Below are 24,218 nucleotides of genomic sequence, written 5' to 3'. Positions count from 1 at the left end.
AAACTTAAGGAAAGCTTATAATTTCTAATCACTCAGAGAAGTCTTCTGTAGATAGCAGGTAACAATACAAACCTTATTAGATGTGAGAAAGGTCTGTGATTCACCTCATATTAAGTCAAAAGTACAGAAGACCCACAACACACATGACAAGAGTACACGCATAAAATATTACTTGGATATAATATTCTTAGCAATACTTCTAAGTAGAATTTTGGTACTCAGTCCAGCATGGTAAAGATAAGTCAGTACTAGAGCAAGCAACACTGGCTTAAAAAAAGAGGCAGCCGGGCGGCGGGGGGGCGGCCGGGGGGTGGGTGTTGACAAGCAAAATCATCTGATGCTCCTAAAATTACTGAAGCAATACTGGACCACAACTGGGGGCACAGTTCTGGCTCTACAGAAAATTAAAGAAATTATGTATAGGTTAATGAAAGCACTAAAGACATGGTGAGGACACACAAATTAAAGCCAATAACAACAACTACCATTTATTTAAGGCTCATTGTGCCTCAAGCATTTCACAAGTACCTTACATACAGTACCTCATTTAACTCTCACAGCAACCCAATGAGACTGCTAATACTCCCCCTGTTTTACAGATGAGAGAAAATAAATGAGGTGGGAGAGGTCAAACAACTTTCTCAACATCAGCCAGCTGGTTAGCAGAAGAGGTGGTATTACGACATAGCTCTGATATCATAGTCAATTTTCTTAGGCACTATGCCACACATCATCATACAGTACTTGATCTCAGGATTCCTTGTCCAAAGGAACTGAAAGTGATTTAGTTATTGAACTCTGAGAAGACAAAGGGAAAATTAAGTCAATAAACTCCTGCTTATCCAGAAATGAAAGAGATCAGGAGATCTGATGTTTACAAATTCTGTACCTGGTTTTCATAAGACAGTAACAAATGACAAGAAATAGATATCTTGGACTTATCAAAAATAAACTTGACCTGTATCAAGTATGTCAAAGGAAGGAGCGAAACATCTAGAAAAGTGGGTCAATGTAACAAATCACACAAGGTTCTAAATGATGACACAGAGGTAAGAGAGGATACTTCCTGCTGGTCAGCTCCATCTAAATGACCCGCCAACATCTCCAGCTCAACATATAACACTCTGAATTCACCATCTTCAGATAAACAATCTATTTCTCAATTCCAGCAGAACGGATATTCTCCCAGTCACTATGGTCAATACTTCAAGATTATCCCTGACCACTCCTGTATCAAGTAAGTTACCCCACCAACTTGCCAAGTCTACAACCAGTGTAATTATGTGTATTTCCTCCTTTTCATCCATAAGCCACCTCCCTAGTTCATCTTTAATAATGTATTCTAGTAGCTTTTTAACTTGTTTCTCTGCTTCCTGTCTCTTACCCCATTGATATTCACTTCTCAATATCAAATTCCCCATTTTATAATCTAGCCATGGCTCGCAAATGCTTATAGGCTAAAGTCCAAATTCCTTGGCCTTAATTCCCATTTCTAGTCTTACCACCTCTTCACCCAATTAAGACAAAGGTAGTTATTCTCTTCTAGGTGCAATGATCATTCACTGCCACAAATCTGGTTGCAACTACTCTCTCTCTCTTCATAATGTGCCCTCGTACTCACTCTATCTCACCCTCACTTTCCCTCATAGCCAGAAACAACACGGCATTAATGGAAGCAGCAAATTGGAGCCAGACAGTTTGGGTAGCTACAGGATTTCAGGCAAGCTTAACTTAACTTCTGAACCTCTTTCCTCACTTGCAAAATGAGCATAATAGTACCTAGCTTGCGGGTGGCTAGTAAAGATTGGAAATAATATACGTAAAGTGTGTGCTCAGAAAAGGCACTTGATAAATGATGCTGTCATTATTATGCCCAAAGTTTAGTCAGTCTTTAATGCCCAGCTCAGATGCCATAAAAAGCACTCAGTTTTTTTTCTACCTTATACTTGGAGTCACCTGACTATGCCTATCATTTCTACAAAGCTCTTACAATTAAGGATCTTGTCTTATACATCCTTATATCCCAGAATACCTTGTATTTACCACAGAGGCTTTTTTTAATTATTAAAAGCCACAGTTTATTGATCTCCAGAGAATATGCCCTTCCAATATCCAGATATTTGTTTGTGACATTTAGGATTACAGTTTCTGGAATTAAGTTACTAGGAAGGATGTAGTAATAAACAGAATATTGCTTGGCGATTGTGGAATCAGAGCAAAGGGAGTTGGATTAGTAGAGATGATATCTTAATGATGCCATGGTAAATTCTGGTGAATTTTCTCTGCTCTTCAAGAGAGTGTACTTCTGTTGTGACTCATCTTCTGGATTCAGCATCTCTTCTCCTTTGCTTCTGGTTCTTGAATCTTGTGTTTCCACGTATTCTACATTTCATGCAGATTGCAGCCCTTCTGTTAACACATTCTTTTGTTAAGCCATTGCTGTCTTTTCCAGTCAATCATATTTTTCCTGTAGCTAAGTGCCCAGTAAGACTGGTTGGACTTGGGGGCTCTAAACGTCTCTCAACCATCCACTTTTAGACGATATTTCAAGGTGAGCTTTATTCACAGATGACCAATCTCATGGTAATAATCTGCCATACTCTTGAGCCTATAATATACTACCAGGCTCATTAACCCTTTTAGTTCACAGACTGTGTACTATTATACCCATTTCAGAGGTAAGCAAATAGCAAGCTTTTAATAAATGATGGGTGAACAACGGGATGAATAAAATCTCAAAGAATTAAATTACTGTTAAGTATATTTTATTGTATCTAATTACTTTGAAGCCCATTTTTAAAGAATTTCCTATATAATAAAGTTTATTTATTTATTTTTTGCGGTACGCGGGCCTCTCACTGTTGTGGCCTCTCCCGTTGCAGAGCACAGGCTCCGGACGCGCAGGCTCAGCGGTCATGGCTCACGGGCCTAGCCGCTCCGCAGCACGTGGGATCTTCCCGGACTGGGGCACGAACCCGTGTCCCCTGCATCGGCTGGCGGACTCTCAACCACTGCGCCACCAGGGAAGCCCATAAAGTTTTTTAACTGGAATTTCTTAGGGAATAAGCCATTCTGGGTGAGAGATTATTCCGGTAGCTTACTGTTGAATGGTACATTCCAAGCTGTTTATTTTATTTTATTTTTTTCAAGCTGTTTATTTTTTAATGGAAAGTTTTCTAAAACACCCCCAACATTCTTTACAAGAACACTGAACTAAAATGACTTCTGTACCCACTCACCATTCCACACACCAGTACCACAAGGAATGCGTATGTTTTATAGGTGCCAGGCAGATGTGGACAGCGTCACAAGTGACTTTTCCTCTTGCGTACTCACACTGCTAAAGTATTGCATTTGGCTGGTGTGATGGGGACTGACAAGATATAAGACAGTCCCTACGTTTATTTGAATTAGTAGTAAACTTTAGATCCTCAGGTATTCTATAAAATTACTAGGGTTTTCAGAATTTTGTCCCCCCCTTACTTTTCAGCTTGGAGTCATACTGAACGGGCGACCTTTCAAAAATCCTGTCAACTGAAAACCACAATGGTGATGATGGGAATCATAATAAAACCACTAACATTTACGTAACACTTATTAGGTTGTAGGCACTGAGCTCAGTCAGCATATGGTAGTAATTATTTCCCTCCTCCTAATAAGCCAAAGATACAGGTACTATTTCAATCTCCATTTTACAGATGGTAAAACTGAAGCTCTGGGAGATTAAGTAATGTATTCTAGGCTGAACAGTGGCAGCAAGTGGTAATAAGCCAAACAAGAATCCCAGTACACCATACTGCTGACTACCAATTTTTATTCAGCACTACCTGGAATGGAATGATTTGAATAAGTGATTTTTAGAAAGATAACCAAAGTTTGATCCTTTAAACATCGAAGTCATTTACTTGAAATCTTTCTAAATAATATGCATTGCATATAGCCCTCCTGTAATAAACAAGAGTATATAACGTAACTCGTTCTTGCCTTGATGGCTTTACACTAATGATCGTTCATTGTGCTATGGGAAGCTTGGCGATGCCCTTTGAGCCTGAAGAGGGAAAGAAACCCTAAGCAGACCTTTTGCTGTGGTTTGAGTTTGTCGCATGACATTCATCTCCATTTTGCGGCAGCCCTGCTCCATGACTCCCTTTGGGTTGATGATGCAGTCCCTGAGAACGTTCTTGGATTTTTAGTTATTTCTCTACCCTGTGATCTGTGACCTTTGCTTCTGACCCCCCAAATCTCTTAGGACAGGACTACAAGGACCTAAAAAAATGTACATCAAATCTCTGATGTAAAATCAACTCAAATGTTCTCTATACGTGAGGAGAACCGGGGTAAATCATCCTATAACAAAAGGATAGGCTTTTGTTGTTGCTGCTGAATTCAGAGTGCTTTTTGGGTGAGGTTACTATTATTACCTAAGTTGATGAGAGCAGAAATCTGTTATAATTAGGCATTAACATGGATAATAATTTCTTTAAAAAGTACATTTGAAAAAGCAAAAGTTCGTTCTACGTAACTTCAGACCAACAGAGGGATGGTATATATATGCTGAAACCAAACTCTCTTCTCTTAAGGGAAGTAAGAGGAAGATGGTTACAATACAATCGCAGCATGAAAGATTTGCATTAGATACAAAGGAGATTTCTTGACAGTGAGTGGTGTTAAACATTGGAATGATTTATCAAAAGTTTTTTTTAAGTACACTGATTCTATAAAAAATTTTTTTAAATGACATTCAAAAAGAAACACATTTTTACATTCATTTTGGAGAACCAAAATAATTGTTAGCAAATATGGAGATGTTTAAATTTATAAAACCCAAACTTTTCTTCTTCTACTTCAGACCTAGATTAATATTAAAGAAGACAGTACCCACACTTCATTATTTCATATAGCAAAGGCGGTAGTTTTACTAATACTCTAACACTGATACTTTCTCAAAATATCTGAGAAATATGACCACATGTGGTAAGAAGATTAAGGTGCTTCTGGTAACCCCCCCAAAAGCAGAACTCTTGACTACAGAAAACAGAAAGTTTTCAGTGGGGAGCCACGGGGGCTGCCTTCAGTCTTATCAATCTACAGATTCTCAAATTACAGATCTGCTGTTGTTTTCTGACACATCTGCTTTGCAATGTAAAATAGTGTTTTCTTTAATAAGAATTCTTCAAAAAGCCCTTAGGCTCCTCGCTTTTGTTTGCACAGCCTGAGAGTTTTCATTTAAAATTTTTACACTGTTTTTAAAATTCTCCTTTTTTTGTTTCTAAAATAGGCAAAGTCCATAAACCTCTGTTTGGCTTCACATCTTAGCTACATGGAAAAAGGTGGAGAGAAATGTTCAGAGAAATTCTTAAAGTTTCAGTAAATGAGGTTACTTCAAATGACCAACATTGTTCTCCTCCCTCCTTTGCCGTCAAAAATCGCTCTTATTCAACATAGGTTTGGAAGTTTTAGCCACAGCAATCAGAGAAGAAAAGGAAATAAAAGGAATCCAAATCGGAAAAGAAGAAGTAAAGCTGTCACTGTTTGCAGATGACATGATACTATACATAGAAAATCCTAAAGATGCCACCAGAAAACTACTAGAGCTAATCAATAAATTTGGTAAAGTAGCAGGATACAAAATTAATGCACAGAAATCTCTGGCATTCCTATACACTAATGATGAAAAATCTGAAAGTGAAATCAAGAAAACACTCCCATTTACCACTGCAACAAAAAGAATAAAATATCTAGGAATAAACCTACCTAAGGAGACAAAAGGCCTGTATGCAGAAAATTATAAGACACTGATGAAAGAAATTAAAGATGGAGACAGATGGAGAGATATACCATGTTCCGGGATTGGAAGAATCAACATTGTGAAAATGACTATACCACCCAAAGCAATCTACAGATTCAATGCAATCCCTATCAAACTATCACTGGCATTTTTCACAGAACTAGAACAAAAAATTTCACAATTTGTATGGAAACACAAAAGACCCTGAATAGCCAAAGCAATCTTGAGAAAGAAAAACAGAGCTGGAGGAATCAGGCTCCCTGACTTCAGACTATACTACAAAGCGACAGAAATCAAGACAGTATGGTACTGGCACAAAATCAGAAAGATATATTAATGGAACAGGATAGAAAGCCCAGAGATAAACCCACGCATATATGGTCACCTTATCTTTGATAAAGGAGGCAGGAATGTACAGTGGAGAAAGGACAGCCTCTTCAATAAGTGGTGCTGGGAAAACTGGACAGCTACATGTAAAAGTATGAGATTAGATCACTCCCTAATACCATATACAAAAATAAGCTCAAAATGGATTAAAGACCTAAATGTAAGGCCAGAAACTATCAAACTCTTAGAGGAAAACATAGGCAGAACACTCTATGACATAAATCACAGCAAGATCCCACCTCCTAGAGAAATGGAAATAAAAACAAAAATAAACAAATGGGACCTAATGAAACTTCAAAGCTTTTGCACAGCAAAGGAAACCATAAACAAGACCAAAAGACAACCCTCAGAATGAGAGAAAATATTTGCAAATGAAGCAACTGACAAAGGATTAATCTCCAAAATTTATAAGCAGCTCATGCAGCTCAATAACAAAAAAACAAACAACCCAATCCAAAATTGGGCAGAAGACCTAAATAGACATTTCTCCAAAGAAGATATACAGACTGTCAACAAACACATGAAAGAATGCTCAACATCATTAATCATTAGAGAAATGCAAATCAAAACTACAATGAGATATCATCTCACACCACTCAGAATGGCCATCATCAAAAAATCTAGAAATAATAAATGCTGGAGAGGGTGTGGAGAAAAGGGAACACTCTTGCACTGCTGGTGGGAATGTGAATTGGTACAGCCACTATGGAGAACAGTATGGAGGTTCCTTAAAAAACTACAAATAGAACTACCATATGACACAGCAATCCCACTACTGGGCATATACCCTGAGAAAACCATAATTCAAAAAGAGTCATGTACCAAAATGTTCATTGCAGCTCTATATACAATAGCCAGGACATGGAAACAACCTAAGTGTCCATCATTGGATGAATGGATAAAGAAGATGGGGCACATATATACAATGGAATATTACTCAGCCATAAAAGGAAACGAAATTGAGCTATTTGTAATGAGGTGGATAGACCTAGAGTCTGTCATACAGAATGAAGTAAGTCAGAAAGAGAAAGACAAATATCGTATGCTAACACATATATATGGAATTTAAAAAAATGTCATGAAGAACCTAGGGGTAAGACAGGAATAAAGATACAGGCCTACTAGAGAATGGACTTGAGGATATGGGGAGGGGGAAGGGTGATCTGTGACAAAGCGAGAGAGAGGCATGGACATATATACACTACCAAACGTAAGGTAGATAGCTAGTGGGAAGCAGCTGCATAGCACAGGGAGATCAGCTCGGTGCTTTGTGACTGCCTGGAGGGGTGGGATAGGGAGGGTGGGAGGGAGGGAGACGCAAGAGGGAAGAGATATGGGAACATATGTATATGTATAATTGATTCACTTTGTTATAAAGCAGAAACTAACACACCATTGTAAAGCAATTATACTCCAATAAAGATGTTAAAAAAAAAAAAAATGTAGGAAGGAGGCAAGCAGAGATGCTCTTCATATAACCCCTCTTCCCAGGAAGTAAAAATCTATGAAATGAGGAAACTCACAGGTAAAATCCACTCTTTTGGCCTTCCCTGGTGGCGCAGTGGTTGAGAGTCCACCTGCCGCTGCAGGGGACACAGGTTCGGGCCCCGGTTCGGGAAGCTCCCACATGCCGCGGAGCGGCTAGGCCCGTGAGCCATGGCCACTGAGCCTGTGCATCCGGAGCCTGTGCTCTGCGACGGGAGAGGCCACAACAGTGAGAAACCCGTGTACCGCAAAAAAAGAAAAAAAAAAAAATCCACTCTTTTTTACTCTGTTGCAACTCTGACAATCCAATATTATGGAAAATGGGAATATATAGATAATTAAATGATCACAGAAACATATGAAATTTTTTCTTAATAATCACAGTGAGGTTGATACTTGATGTTCTCTGTGTTGACTGAACTGGACCTGAAACCCAGATAAGGACATATTTCTCAACCCAAAGTATACATGCTTCTATTAGCTCCAAGTCCAAACTTCAATTCCCAAGGATACAGTATCCATTCATCCCCTCATGAAAAAATAAAAATAAATGATTTTTTTAAGGCCTCCACTGGAAACACATACGTTTGATCTTTTTAAGTTAATTATGTGTAACCATAATAAAAAAATTAAACTCATTTTTCACAAAATAATGGGACAGAGGAGGCAGGCAAATGACAAACATATACAAGTATCAGGCCTTGACAGCCTGAGCATTTATCTCTCTTCACCTTAAATCCAACTGAATGCTATTTGAAGCAGATGATATCTACTTTGAAGCTCCCTGATGGAATTCCTCCAGAAAACATGATCTTTTTCAAGGATAAGGGATGCCACTTTGTAATTCACTGTATTTCTACAATTCATTCTTATGTGGTCCAGTTTGTTGGGGGTGGAGATTATCTAGTTACATAAAAATCATGGATATGCCCTCAGTACCAAATCTTACAAGAGAGACAGATGGAAGAAGTCCGATGCTGTGCAGATGTATGTAGTCAGCTACATCCTTTTAATCTAATATGATGGATCGGGGACTGTCCTGTAAGACAGGTGTCATGCTATAAGCTAACTTGTAAGGGAAGAGAGTTTGGATAAATGACAAGATACCTAGAAATTGAAAAAATAAAATAGGGCTTCCCTGGTGGCGCAGTGGTTGAGAGTCCGCCTGCCGATGCAGGGGACACGGGTTCATGCCCCGGTCCGGGAGGATCCCACATGCCGCGGAGCGGCTGGGCCCGTGAGCCATGGCTGCTGGGCCTGCACGTCTGGAGCCTGTGCTCCGCAACGGGAGAGGCCACAACAGTGAGAAGCCCACGTACCGCAAAATAAATAAATAAATAAATAAATAAAATAAAATAGTTTTCTTATACATGAAATAATGGTGTGAGTCTAAAGCTATTTCTTTGACATATTCTTCCTATTCTGCTTCTTTAAGCAAATTTTCAATTTGACTATGAGAATTCTTTCTTAAAATTGTTCATTCTTCCTTAAGTCAAGAAAAGCATGATCTCTTTTTCATAAGGAGTTAACTGGACTTGGGTTGAGGTTCTATTCTGAGCTCACTGGATAGAAAGCGACAGGGCCAGGATTCACACTAGGGCTTTCGGCTCCACAGACAGTTCTCCATTAGGACGCTCAACAAATATATTTTTTTTAATTGCTCATTCCTTTTCAGGTGTCCTCTTTTTCAAAACTTCAATCCTTTGAAAGTCTGCTTTCTAAGACCTTGTGTCCTTTCTTTCATAACATTACCAAGACATGTTCCCTTTCGCTCAACATTTCCATCAATTCTCTTTTATAAATCATTTGTTCTTCACTGGCCAAAGTCACGTACTAGGGTCCAAAACCTCTTTTCGGGACAGGCAGTATAGAAAGACTTTCAAGAGGTTGGGTTCTAAAATAGGGTAAAAAATGTGTTTGATTTCTACCTATACCTTTACTATCTATATGAGTGTAGGCAAAAAGCTACTTATATTTGTATGGCTGGGTTTCTTCAACTATAAATGGAAAACATCTTTTAGAATTGTTGGAAGAATAAAATGCTAAAATATGTATAATATGCTTAGCATAATGCTGGGCTAAAATAAGACTCAGGAAGGTTAGCTGTTATGGTTAGCTCTACCTTCTAAAGATGACATTGTCAGAAAGCAAGTTGCAAATTCCTCAGATGTTCGGATTTCATAAGACTGAGACCTGTGCAAAGGTCTGGATATATAAAATTCCCTAGTTCTACTAGGCTTTGCCTTTATGACAGTTGCATGATCTAGAGTAGGAAAATATTGGCTTCCTCTAGTCAACATCTAGCTCAGTAAGCTGCAGAATTGCTCCCTTTTTTCCTCTCCATCACACACCATCAGCACCATGGAACTCTATGCAAAATTTGCCTTCTTGAAATGCACAGTAAAAATTCCTTCATTTTCAATCTAATCTATATCCTTTAACACAAAATAGTCATCCTCTTCAGTACATTCCAGTCGTGAGTCTCATCCCACTAAGTCTTGAGATCACATTTATCTTTTGGTATGCTGCAAGCTGAATATCTGTATTTCTTCAAAATTCATATGTTGAAATCCTGACTCCCGATATAATGCTTTTAAGAGATGGGGGCTTTGGGAGGTGATGAGGTCATGAGGGTGGAGCCCTCATGAATGGGATTAGTGCCCTTATGAAAGACAGCTCAGAGAGCTCCCTTGCCCTTTGTACCACATAAGGACACAGTGGGAAGACAGCCATCTATGAATCAGAAAGCAGGCCTTCACCAGACATCAAATCTGCCAGAGCCTTGATCTTAGACTTCCCAGCCTCCAGAACTGTGAGAAATAAATTTCTGTTGTTTATTAGCCCCCCAATCTATGGTATTTTCTTATAGCAGACTAAAAGGACTAAGACATGGTATTAATATTACAAAATCTGTTTTGTTGACTACCGATCATCTGGCAGGCTTGGATGCCTTCAGTGCTGAAGGAGCCAATATATATACACCCTAGCAGCAAACGGAGATATGGTACATGAAAAGGCTCCAGTCAGAAAAATCCAAAAAAGGTGTCTTACTGAAATGTTCCCTGGTCACCTAAGCTTACAGACATTGCAACTGCATGAAAAAGGGTTAGATGTTTATTATCTTCCTTTAGGTGAACATGGTTCATGTACATCCTAGAGTAAGGCATGACATTGAGCTCCATTTGCTGTCATTTATAATTTCTGCCAAAAGTGGGTTATGAATTTCCCTATATTCTTAAAGAGAATGTACTGGCTACCATTTAATCTTTCTTAATAAATCACAGTTATCCATTTGATGTACAAGCTGTACAATCATGGAGGAATGTCTGCAGGGGTTCATCCACGTGTAGAGTTGCCTGTACTGCCCTAGAATGGCTCCAGGCTGCCATGCTTTTTCACTTCTCATATATTTTTTTAAACAGTTTATCTCTCTCCTCCCTTGTTGTCAAGCTGTCAGTCAGCTGTCACTTTTCACTGCTGTCAGTGAGCCTGCCTTTATCGCACCCCCAATTTGATGCTGCTAATCTGCTGTCAGCTGAAAAATCAGATAATCAAGACCTCTGAAACTGCATTCACAATAAGTGGTGAGCTGAGCACTCGATGGAGATTTTGAGATAGAAGTTCCAGTTTCTGCTCTGTCTATATCTAGCTGTGTGATTACCAGAAGACACTTAACTTCTCTGGGCCTTTGTGCCTTCATCTTTAAAATATGGAGCAGAGCCTCTGTGTGTGTGGGGGGGGAGGAGGAGGGAGAGGGAGGGAGAGGGAGAGGGAGAGGGAGAGGGAGAGGGAGAGGGAGAGGGAGAGGGGGAGAGAGAGAGAGAGAGAGAGAGAGAGAGAGAGAGAGAGAGAGAGAGAGAGAAAGGAAGAGAAAGAGAAAGAAAAAGAGATCTCACCTAGACTTGAAGGCTGTTTCTCTCCCTACCAGAAAAAAACATATGAAACTTTTTTGTGAGTTAACAGAATGCAGGGTGGGGCACCACTGACCCTTTAATTGTTGAATTCAAGGATAATTTTAGTCATCACTTTATTTAACCTCACTCCTCTGAATTCACTATCAATCATCTCCTTAAAACTCTCTTCCCTGTATTCCACAGGATAATTCTCTCATTGATGACCTCCTGACTGTTTTATCTTTTCTTCTCATTTTAATCCTGGGCTCTTCCTCCACTAACCCCTTAAGGGTCAAGAGTGGGAAAGGCCAGTCCAAAGCTAAAGATCAAGGTCATAATGAGAAACCAGCAACAACTCCTGAGAAGCAGCACCTGTGTCCTGGAAGCCAGCTTGAAGACTGTGTCACAGTGTGCCCAATGCTGCTGATGTGTGACGTAAGATGAGGACTGAGAACTGACAACAGGATTTAGAGGCATGGAAGTCATCAGGGACCTGGACAAAAACAGTCTCAGTGGAGTAGCTTGAAGAAAGAACAATGGGAATGAAATTGGAAACAAGTGTAAACAACTCTTTCAAGAGGTTTTGCTACTAAGAGAAATAAAGAAATGAGGTAGTAGCAGAGGATGAAGTGGAATCAAGAGAGAATATTTTTAAGATGTAAAGCAAATAGCATTTTTTGTATGCTAATAGGAACCATCCAGAAAAGAGGAAAATGGATGACGCAGATCAGAGAAAAAAAATTGCTAGAAAAATAATTTTTAGGTATGCAAGAAGGATGGGCTCCAGCAAAGAAGTGGAAACAGGGCCTTAGTCAGAAGTAAGGTCAATCCATCAATAGTTACAGGTGTGAAGATAAAAAATATGCACCCAGAAGCACATAACTGGGTAGATGTAATGGTGGCAGCATATAGAAATTCTCTTCTGATTGTGTCTATCTTTTTCAGTCATGATCTGAGAAGGAAGACAGAAGATTTGGTATTAAAAGCTTACAAAGAAAGGAAAATGCATGATTAGTTATTTAGAAAAGGGGAATTATGGTACACTCGCCATGCAGCTCAACAGGTCCATGTGGATTTAGGGGTCATGAATTTAGAGTAGGCTAATAAGTACGGCTGGAGGTTTTCCTCCTAATCAAATATGAAAGAAAAGGTGCAAAAGATTTGAGAGTACACACGAGAAAGGAGTATGATGACAGAATGTGGAAGTTAAACTGGAGAAAGGAGGAAAATTAGGACAAGAGAAGAATGAATGTAAGGAGCTGGCTCCTTACCATCAATGGATGCTATAGGTTCTGGTGAAGCCAAAAGGCTGCTTGAGTCAGGATGATAAAAAGAATATATAAAGGAACCTCTTTATTTATATTAGGCTGTTCCTTTGGCAGAGTACTTCTTTACTTTCACGTGTTAAAAGAGGGCAAAGGGGAAGACAGTCCTTTATATTCAGGTGGCAATAAATGTGCTAGGTTATAAAACAATGGGGATGAAGGAGTTAATAAGATGAATTAAACTTTATTAAGGTTCTGTTATGTGCCAGGCACTCGGCTGGGCATTTGGCACACATTATTTCATTTAATAGCTACATCATGCCTATGAGGGGATAAGGTAAATATAATCATAACCATTAAAGAACCTAAGCTCAGGGTCATTACACTTGCACAGGTCACAGAGCTAGTAAGTGGCGGTCAAGACTCAAATACATGCATGCCTAACTACAGTATTTAAGAGCTTTCCCACTTCAAAATGTTTTAATACATATAATGAAATATTTTCAAGTGAATATTCTTTCTTACTACTGTTTTTCTGGTCTTTGAGAATGAAGCAGTGGAGGGGTGAGGAAGGTAATAGGTACAGCAGGTACTACAAGCCCAATATTGAATTTCTGTATGACAGACATGCTCTGAGTTTTAACAGTTATCAACTTTATAAATCCTCAAATATTTTGCTGAAATATGGCTTTTTCCCTTCCCTGATTAATATACCTTATATTATATATTACTAGAGCACATTATATTAATAATTTAAGTATATGTTCTGCTGCTTTGTTTTTAAATTAAATTTGAGAGAAAGATAGAACCATTCAAAATTTTTTTTATTTTTAATCACCTTGGTTATTTTGCCTTTGGAATTACTAAACATTTTTCAACATCTCAACAAAATAATACTCTTTTAAGACTGCAGGCATTAGAATGATTGCCATTCATGCAAATAATCACTTACTTACACTATATGAGTTTGGGTTGGATAAAGCAAATTACCATTTGAAAATAATTCAAATAACACTCTGGGCTAAGACCTTGCTTATGAATGTTATCTTGGCCACAATATTTTTTAACCTTCTTCCATTTAGCTAGATTTATTTATGGTAATACAGTCCAAATTAATAAACTATTCAATTGCCACAGGTATATTAAACATAGGATGTTGTAGGACTATATCAGATGCAAGTGCATTTTAAAACATACTATTTATTTGGAATTCTATAGCAGTAATAATTAAGATGTGCTATAACTACCTATTCACTTAAAGATGTGCATTTTGACGATATATTATTATATGAGAAACTTAAAAGCATGTCAAAAAATAAGGTTCAAAATATGATCTAAAGCAGCGGTCCCCAACTTTTTTGGCACTAGGGACCGGTTTCATGGAAGACAATTTTTCCACGAACCGGGGGATGGTTCAGGCAGTACTACGAGCAATGGGGAGCGATGGGGAGCGGCACATGAAGCTTCGCCCGCTCGCCCGCCACTCGCCTTCTGCTGTGCGGCCCGGTTCCTACCAGGCCCGGGGGTTGGGGACCCCTGATCTAAAGTATAAGCTGTGTTCTAGTTAATCACAGATCTAAAGTATAACAATCATATTCTTCAGAAGTTGACATTCTCTCATCACACATATGAAAATTATATATTACAAATACATATTATATACATATTTACATATATATGAAAATCAACTGTGATCTTAGTTTCATTTAGCTTTATAGTTTTCAAAACTGTAAATAAATCATTAAGTATTTCTGACAAATGACCTATACTGACAGGAAGATTAGGTAGTTAATAGAAAATTTAATCAAAAGTCATAGAGTCTAAATTTTAATACAGTCTCTGACAGTAATCAGCAGTGTGAGCACAAGCCAGTCTGCTTCTCCGGCCTTCTGTTTTCTGAACTCCATAAAGTAAGGATCAGGCAAGTTGTTCTAACTTAAATTTTATGACTCACTAGCTTGATTTGGTATTAGGCAGATTTTTCTTCAATGCAGTATTAACTAGTCAGACACTTAAATCAGTATTAGGGGTGTGGAAGAGTGGGTGTCCCCACAGCAAAATCTGGGTGAACTCAGTTAGTCCGGAACATAGAGACTAATGCTGACCTCCTGCATAGCATATGTGGATATTAAATTGTCTCCTGCCTTCATTTCAAGGATGGGGAAGAAACAGCTGTCCCTGAACTCTTTTTAAGGACACAGTCAGTTACAAAACAGCAGCATCCCCAGCTAGTATGATTCCCACTGAAGTAAACTTTCTATTCACAAGGGGAAAATATTCCTGGTGGTACTAAAAACAATTTTGCTAGGTTTAATCAAAAGTGAAAAGGAATTCTAGAATTTTCCCTTTGAGCCACATCATCCATTCCTAATTCAGGGTGGGCCCAGCAATAAGGGTAATAAAAAATATCCTTAGTGACTGAGAAAAAGAAATGGCAATTAAGTGCATTTGCAACCCAATATAGAAGACCTAACTCTTTAATAAGATAATATAAATAATAAAAAATGGGAGAAGGGGGAAAAAAACAGAAAAAACAGCATGGGAAATGAAAGTAATCTAAGCAGTAAAATTTAACAGTGATTTACTTAGAAGTTACTATTATACATATAAACCAATGGGCATAAGCTGAATACAAAGGTTGAGACCTATGCTTGACAATGACTTCTGTAGCAAAACAACAAATAAATAAAACAGTAAGTGTTAAAAGCCAAAGCACCTTGCTTTGGCAAACAAATAAATAAGAGAAAAGAAAGGAAAAACTCAGTATCAGAATTAACCATTCAGTGACAGGTTGGACACATGATTATTTAAAATCTTTGTAAATCACAGCATGGCGAAATAGAACTTGATTCTCTAACTAATCATGCTTATGCTGAAAAATCAAAATTGGCAAGAACATCACCGATTTTTACACATTTGGGGAATAATTTATGACACAATATTGAAAATGGAGTTAAACATACTGACCTGCTCACATCAGGAAACCTGATGGGAAAGTAAATAACTTGGCACTTGGGTCTGATGATGCTTTCCAGATCTTTGGGTCTGTGATCAGGAATCAGCTTCATGAATTTTCCAATAGAAGTAAGAAATGACTCCATATTAAAAACCGAGTTGAATACCACCACATCAGCCACCAGGCTGCAAAGGGAAAGGATAAATGCATATGGTGAGCCCACACTTGTTCAGTTATTTTTATAAGATTTCTTTATTAATCAGAGTTTATACTGCACCTTGGGTTTGCAAAGAACTCTGCACTTCCTACCAGTATTTATCAAAATGACTCTAATAGATAGGTTAGTTTCATTAGCATTATATCAAGGGAAGGCAGATTATTGGCATCAGAGAGGAAAGGCAGGAGAGGAATTAAGTGATTTAATGGGATACTATGACACTTCAAACCAAAGTATTGGGTTGGCCAAAAAAGTCCGTTTGGTGTTTTCCGTAAGATGGCTCCAGTAGCACTTTAGTTGTCTTCAACTTCATTCGAAATAATTTTGTTACACTGCATTGTGACAGCTGTCATATCAGCGTGCCTTTAAAAAAAAAAAATCAAAATTGGTGAATTTCTGTGTAGCCATGTTAATACTGAAGATGGGAGGAAAAAGCAACATTTTCAGCATATTATGCTTTATTATTTCAAGAAAGGTAAAAACTCAACTGAAACGCAAAAAAAAAAGGTTTGTGTGGTGTATGGAGAAGGTGCTGTGACTGACTGAATACGTCAAAAGGGGTTTGCAAAATTTCGTGCTGCAGATTTCTCACTGGACAATGCTCCATGCTCCAGTAGACCAGTTGAAGTTGACAGTGATCAAATCGAGACATTAATTAAGAACAATCAATATTACACCATGCAGGAGACAACTGACATAATCAAAATATCCAAATCAAGCGTTGAAAATCATTTGCACCAGCTTGGTTACGTGAATCAGTTTGGTGTTTAGGTTCCACGAAAGTTAAGAGGAAGAAAACCTTCTTGACCGTATTTCTGCGTGCGATTCTCTACTTACACGTAATGAAAACGTTCCGTTTTTAAAACAAATTGTGATGGGCGATGAAAAGTAGATACTGTACAATAACGTGGAACAGAAGAGATGGTGGGGTAAGCGAAATCAACCACTACCAACCACACCAAAAGCCAGTCTTCATCCAGAGAAGGTGATGTTGTGTATTTGGTGGGATTGGAAGGCAGTCCTCTATTGTGAGCTTTTTCTGGAAAACCAAACGATTAATTCCAACAAGTACTGCTCCCAATTAGACCAACTGAAAGCAGCACTCGATGAAAAGCGTCCAGAATTAGTCAACAGAAAACGCATAATCTTCCATCAGGATAACACAAGACCGAGTTTCTTTGATGACCAGGCAAAAACTGTTACAGCTTGACTGGGATCAAGCTGATTCATCGCCGAATTCACCAGACATTGCACCTTCAGATTTCCATTTATTTCGGTCTTTACAAAATTCTCTTAATGGAAAAAATTTCAATTCCCTGGAAGACTGTAAAAGGCACCTGCAACAGTTCTATGCTCAAAAAGATAAAAAGCTTTGGGAAGATGGAATTATGAAGCTGCCTGAAAGACGGCAGAAGGTAGTGGAACAAAACAGTGAATACATTGCTCAATAAAGTTCTTGGTGAAAATGAAAAATATGTCTTTCATTTTTACTTTAAAAACCGAAGGAACCTTTTGGCCAACCCAGTGTACTTTTCCGCAATGCCAGGAATTTTCAATATTATCACCAAGTACAGGAGGACCTTTTTCTTTGTGGCCCAACTACCCATGTTGGGTTTCTATGTCAGTGATGTACTTCGTTTTACACCACAGTACTGAGAACAGAACACTTGCCATACTTTTCACTGCCTTCAAGGAGATTAATCCAGATAAAGCTATTTCATACTAAGAGCATACCTTCATAACATGTAGTTAAAGTCTATTTCTCATTTTAACCCTTGCTTCAAGAAACTGTTAGGTTTTTTAAAGTTCTGAGACTACACAGGAAGGATTATATAGAAACTCTACAAATAACTTATTTTTTTATTATATTAGATTTGGAGTAGTCAGAGAAATAGAAGAAGTTGGTGAAAATGGATCCAGAAATCCACACCACTAGGTCCTACTGATTACATAATGTATTATAAAGGACCACAACACCATGGACCTTCAGAATTAAACGAAAGAAATATAATATTGGCTGTTGCTTTTGATGCAAAGGCTTGATCCTCTCCTTAGTATTTTTTTATTAAAAATAATCTAAAATACATAGTTAGAAGGAAATGTAAAAACAAAGTTTATGTGTCATTAATATGTCAGTAGTTTCCAAATTTGCCTATAACATTTTCTTGGAAACCAATGAACACAAACGATAACTATGGGTGAGCTGGATAAACAGGAATATGTACTATGTTCCCTTTATGAATCAAAAAACCATTTTAATAAATCATTGTTTTGTTTTTTAAAATAACCCTCTTTGCTTTAAGCCATGATTCAGTGTCTCAGTGTCACTGGATCTCAATAAAATGCATACAAATGCTTTGATAAGAAGGTATACAAGATCAAATAGAAAAAGCAGTTAGTTTTATTTCACCCTGTAAAGGACATCAAGGAAACTGAAAAGAAGACATGCAAGCCCACAGGACTGTAAAACACAAATGAATAAACAGAGCGTATAGGGCAGGACCACAGCAAGTCCTCAGTTTAGTTTAATTCACATTTACTGAGACAGTCAAAGTTTCTATTATCAATACATAGCGGAATGAAAAACTAACAAAAGGAATGTTGACCTGCCACCCCTATCTGCCCCCACTCCTGCAAAACTGTTTTCCCATACAAGTTTTTTTTTTTTTTTTTAGTTGCAACCTAGTGCAAACTTGGGATTAGCAGTGATTACAACATGGATAATACAAGAGAGTGTCACAGAAGTGCTGACACAATATCAAGCAATAAGGAAGCCAATATAATAATATACCAAAAGTTGAAGGATGTTTTACAGCTAGTCTGTTTTCACCATATGTCACATATTGTAATAGTGACCCACAGGTCATAATACATAGTTATGGCATGTGTTCATCAGTCAGAGGGTTAGTGAAACCTCTATTTAAGGTGAATGCTTATGTCGGTCATCTCTGAAGTCCTTAACTGTCACACAGTCAAGAAAGAAACCTGACAGTGCCAACAAAAGCAGAAGTCAGCAAGAAAATGAAAGAAACATTTTAAGAAGCTGGAGTCATACTTTTCAAACTGAATCTGAACAGGACTGCTTTCTGACACTCTTATTTTTCCTCTGGATGACTGCAAGCCAGTTTTTTTCTCATTAAGAGTCCCACCAATGATCAAGCCCACTTCTTTCTCTCCAAGCTCATCTATCAGTTTACGCTCTTGAGAAGAGCAATGCTGCAAAATTATATATAAGCTTTTATAGTCTCATTCCCTTTGAGCAAAGCAATCTTTTCTGAAACAGAGAGATGAGGGGTAGTGAGCTAAAAATTTTTTTAGCTATCTGCCCTCAAACGGCATTCAACCCAACTACTTATATTCTTAAAAACCCAGTTTATGCCAAATTAAAGTTCCAAGATAGTTTACAGAAATATTCTTTTTCATGCATTTCCTCTCTGATATGAGTGGGTGTAACTTCCATTAACTTTAAAGCCACCCATAAAGGGAAAAATAGACTTAATTTTTTTCCCCAGTTATTTCTCACGGGTAATAAACACACACTATCTGAGGAAAAGAATGAGGCTAATTCAAGAAACCAAAAGAATATTACAAATGTTTTCCATATTGATAAAGCACAAAATGATTTTATTTTTGTTTTTAAAACATATTTTCCCCTCTGTTTCAATATAAAATAAAGAATTTTAATTTTATTATGAAATTTTAAAACGGCTGCTTTTTTTATGAGACATTTGATGTGAAGCAGCTCCGCTCTATTTTGATAGCGCTGCTACTTCATTTGAAGCAGCTTGTAAAAATGATTGCAGGAAAACATTTACAAAATGCTCAAAACACAGAAGTATTACCATCTAGCTGTTTTTCTATGTCAGTGAAACTATGGAATATACTTGCAAAAGAGCTGGGAGTCTGTTTAAACACATCATCAATCCCAGTTGCTAATAACTATTAAAAAAGGTGAGTAAACTGAACCCAATCACTGCCAAACTGACTCCCTTTGAGTGTTGCAGTTATGTGGATGGGATCCAATAGCAAAGCTGTTTCAGAGTTGTTGTTAACTTCTTTCATTAACTAAGCTTCAGGAGATACACTTTGTTGAAGTAACAGTAGAGAAGGACCATCACCTTTGAAATGTCATGGTATTTTAAGGCTATGCAGTTTCAGAAGACTCAAGAGGGGAAAAAAACCTCCTAAAGATTCATTTTCCATAGTTTTCTCTTACAAACAATAAGGAAAAAAAGGACAAAAACCCCTTGCTCCATTATGCTTTAATTTTTGTTTATTCCTCTGTAAATTTCTATTTTGATTTCAGCTGGATACATGGAAAGTAGCTGGTAAATAAAAGTTGACTAACTGTCTTTTTCTAAAAGTATGTCTCACACAGTAGATGATGGAATCAGGGGCTGAAGAAGGTCCCTGTCACCCCTTTGATTCTATTTTGAATGTTGTAGAAAATACAGTTAGATAATTAGTTCAACATTTAGATTGTTACACATATGTATTTTATAAAAGGATTAGCTGTTCTCTTATATGTACATATTGCAGAGGCACAAGTAATTCCTACCATGGAAGGTATGTTTAAACATTTGCTCCTAATTTAAGGTATTTTTAAAATAAGTGTACAGGAGGTCTCCAGATTTAAAAGCTAACTATAAGGAAAAAGATGGCAAACGACTAAATATAATGATACAATCTATACCTACCATGAGAGAATTTGGTTGTATCCATATTGGAAATCCCTCTCCTGACATTTCTTGACAGGATATACCAATTGGTTCTCATGGAAGTACAGAATCTTTTTCAATTTCCCAAGATCAGGCCGAAGGGCAGCCAGTTCAGTCAGGTTAAGCACTGAGCTTGCGAAGAGAATCCTAGGAAACAAGGAAATTAGGGTTACCACCCCGAGCATACTTGAAGTGGGCATCCTGTGCCTTCTCTCCTCTTTCCTCATCCTACCCCAAGGAAAACATATCCCCCATAGGGACACATCAAGAGTTAAGCCTTAATACCATGTAGCAGCATTCTAAGTTTTGATCTCTTAAAAAGCAGCTGCTAAGAACTATAAAAGCCCTGAATCTCATTGGTCTTCTCAGCTCAGTAACTGAGAGATGCAAAAAAAAAAAAAAAAGCTGGATGGATTTTATTGAAAAAAGCCTAGAAAAGCTCCATCTGAAGGACAAATGGAACAAAGATAAGGCTGACTGGGGAATACTTTGCTTGCCAGTTTCATTACACTTTACTTCTTTATGCAACCAACTACTGAAATTCAATATATGAGCAGGAATGGCACGTGTTCGTGTTATGACATAAACCCTTTTGATTCATGCAATAGACTTATCTAGTGAGGGCTTTTTCTCTTGGCATGTTTTCTTATGCCCCCCTTTTAAATATTCTGCAATATTTGTGGGGGTTTTTCTTTTATATTTTCTTCTCGATTACTGGACTGCTAATGGCACCATATGTACACTCTGTAATACCCCTTATATAAAACATAAATTATAAAAATGAAGAAAGCCTGGTTCCTTGTCTTTGGGGGATAAAAAGGAAACTGAAAGTCTACCTATCCATGGTTATAAATGAAATAGTGTCTATTTACTCATTCCACAAACATTTATCATAAATGCCTACTAGGTACCAGGGTCAAGCGAGGAAGAACAGAAAAGATGAACAAGACAGCCTGCAGAATGAATGCTGCCAATAACAGTGGCATGAACAAAGTACTAGAGGAACAAACAGACAACTGTCTGGGACAACCCGGAAATATTTCACTAATGAGGTGGCTAACACGTGTGGACACAAAAGAGGGACAAATTACATTCCCTGAGCAGCTGAGGACATGTAGATGGCACAATTTTGATGGAATGCCACCTTTATAACATAATATAGCATCATTTGACCCTTACAGCTTTAATTCTCATTCTAAAAAATGAGGTCCAAGAAGGTTAGGGGTTTTTTCTAGAATCACACTGGTAGTAGTGGCAAAGCAGAGATTCCCAGTCTTCTAAGCCCAAAGTACTATTCATTACACCACAGATATGAATTCGTTGTGGACCACTTACATTGCAAACGCTTTTTACTGTACTTAATAAATACAAAATAGCATCCTTGTTATTACCATGATTACAATTACTATAAATTCTCCCTTGCTGACAAGCCAAATGGCTAACTTCAGGTGTTTATATGATCTGCAGCACTAGCCTTTCACATAAGAAGAATGATTACATAATAAGTGCATACATCATAAAGACGAATTCAAGTGTCTTCTTCATGGGCTAAAAAAGGCACATAAGACCAAAAAGCAGCCACCTCTCTAAACTCACATTGCTGTATTAATGTTATGGTTTATTGTTTTAAAGTAAAAAATCTTATCAAGGAGATGCATTTTTAAAAATTGTCTATTTGTACTCAACTAAAACAAATAGAAAATTCATGTTCAGAAAATGTCCTCTATTTTTTCCAAAAATATTCCCACCACCACCACTAAGTATAAGCTTTTCTAAAATTTAGATTGAAAATTCTGAAATATGAAGATATTTGCTTATCTACAAATCTGATCTTTAGTAGAGAGAACAATAAAATTTAAACTCAGTCAATCTATATTTTCCTTAAAATAAAACAGATGGCAACTTGTGGATCAAGTTGAGTAATACACCGCCCTCTATTCCCACTCCCCAGTCCCAACATAACAAACTACTGCAAACAATGACTCATTGTTAATCATTAAGACCTGAGCAAACTCAGTGTTTTTCACACACAAGGAAGAAAAACTCATTAACTGCAGCTTCCATCTATTCATTAATTATAAAAAATCGTACCCTTATAATGAAGAAATTTGGTAGACATTAACTTACCCAAGTGACCAAACTTAATATGAACAATAATGGGCCAAAGGGATATCAAGTATTTCCCAATGTGATACACTGAGAAAGATAGAGATCACCAATTCCTGACAAAAATGCTTGATCTGAATTTGGTCATGAGGAAATAGCCAGACAAATATTCTGCAAAATAAATGGGCTGGATCTCCAAAAAATGTCAAGGTCATAAAAGGAAAAAAATCTAGAATAAAGGGAAATAAAAAGACCCCCAAACAAAATGCAATGTGTGATACTTGATGGGATACTGAATGGGGAAAAAAATAAAAAACAGCTGTAGAAGATATAAGAACAACAGGGAAACTCTGAATATAAAATTATGAAGTTTTATCAACCTTAAATTGAAGTGTATTGATTTTACTGCAATTATGTAGGAGAATATCCTCATTCTTAGGAGACACGTGTTGAATTATTAACATGTGAAGCGTAATGATGTCTGCAACTAAGTCTTAAATAGTTCGGTCCAAAGGCCACTAAAAACAAATATTCAAATATTCATAGATAGAAATAAATGTGCAAAATGTTAACATTTGATTAATCTAAATAAATGATATATTGTAACTCACTGATCTAGTCTTGCAAATTTTTAAGTTATACATTTATAAAACTACAAATTTGGGAGGATATTCATTAAATGGCAGTAAGTAGAAGGGAAAAATATGCCACATTCCATAAACAGTAAACCCATCATATATGTATTTCTAGTCAGACTCCAATTGTTCATTTCCTCCAAGAGAACTATCCTCAGGGTGGAACATCTGTAGCAAATGTTTAACTAAAGCAAGCCCTTCACTCTCCTCCTACCACATACCGCCTCTCCTTACCCTACCTACCAGCTGATCCACAATCAAGGAATCCAAATCTAAAATTGAGACTTTCAAATAAAAGCTCTCAAACGAGAGAATGCAATACATTCAGAAGTAAAATGGCAATGATTTTCATAATATTACCCATTTGGGACTGCCCACACCAACACTTCCTTCAGTTTGTTCAGTCATTAACAGGAAACTCATTTTATTTTTATAACTAATCTTGAAATAACGCTCACTACTTCTAAATTGTGGGAATTATCTCCAACATTAGTAAAACATTTCTCTTTGCTTTTTTGCTTGTAAAATGGAAGTTAAATTAGACAATAAGCAACTCCTCAAATATTCAGCTCAATGACACCTAAAAAGAAGTGATGAAGATGCCCACAAAAGAAATGCAGGTAAGATTCATAGGCAATTTTTTCTTTGCCGTCCTCCATCAATTAAAAAAAAAGTGTATAATGCAATGAATGACATCATCAATCAGCAGCTAATCCCTAGGCTCCCAATGTTCATCTTGCCTCAGGTATTATTTAAGCAATAAATCCT

At 37.4% G+C, this 24,218-nt stretch overlaps 1 protein-coding gene across 16 annotated transcripts in view; it reads right to left on the bottom strand.

Moving 5' to 3' along the window:
- The window catches only part of GTDC1 (glycosyltransferase like domain containing 1), a 420,502-nt gene that overhangs the window by 227,712 nt on the left and 168,572 nt on the right, over positions 1–24,218 (bottom strand). For 15 of the 16 annotated variants that reach the window (XR_003794007.1, XR_003794006.1, XR_003794010.1 and 12 more), the window contains 2 exons: positions 20,689–20,856; positions 15,786–15,959 (listed from right to left, as the gene is read on the bottom strand). Coding sequence is in view for 5 of the 16 variants with exons in the window: in XM_029225830.1 (XP_029081663.1) it covers positions 15,786–15,959; positions 20,689–20,856 (342 nt within the window). In the remaining 11 variants the exon portion in view is untranslated. The remainder of the gene's footprint in view (positions 1–15,785; positions 15,960–20,688; positions 20,857–24,218) is intronic. The other variant, XR_003794012.1, reaches the window with a different exon arrangement.

This window comes from Monodon monoceros, unplaced genomic scaffold, assembly GCF_005190385.1.
Source record: "Monodon monoceros isolate NGI ecotype Baffin Bay Population unplaced genomic scaffold, NGI_Narwhal_1 Super_Scaffold_16, whole genome shotgun sequence".
Lineage (NCBI taxonomy): Eukaryota > Metazoa > Chordata > Mammalia > Artiodactyla > Monodontidae > Monodon > Monodon monoceros.
This window is presented reverse-complemented; position numbering and strand designations above follow the sequence as displayed.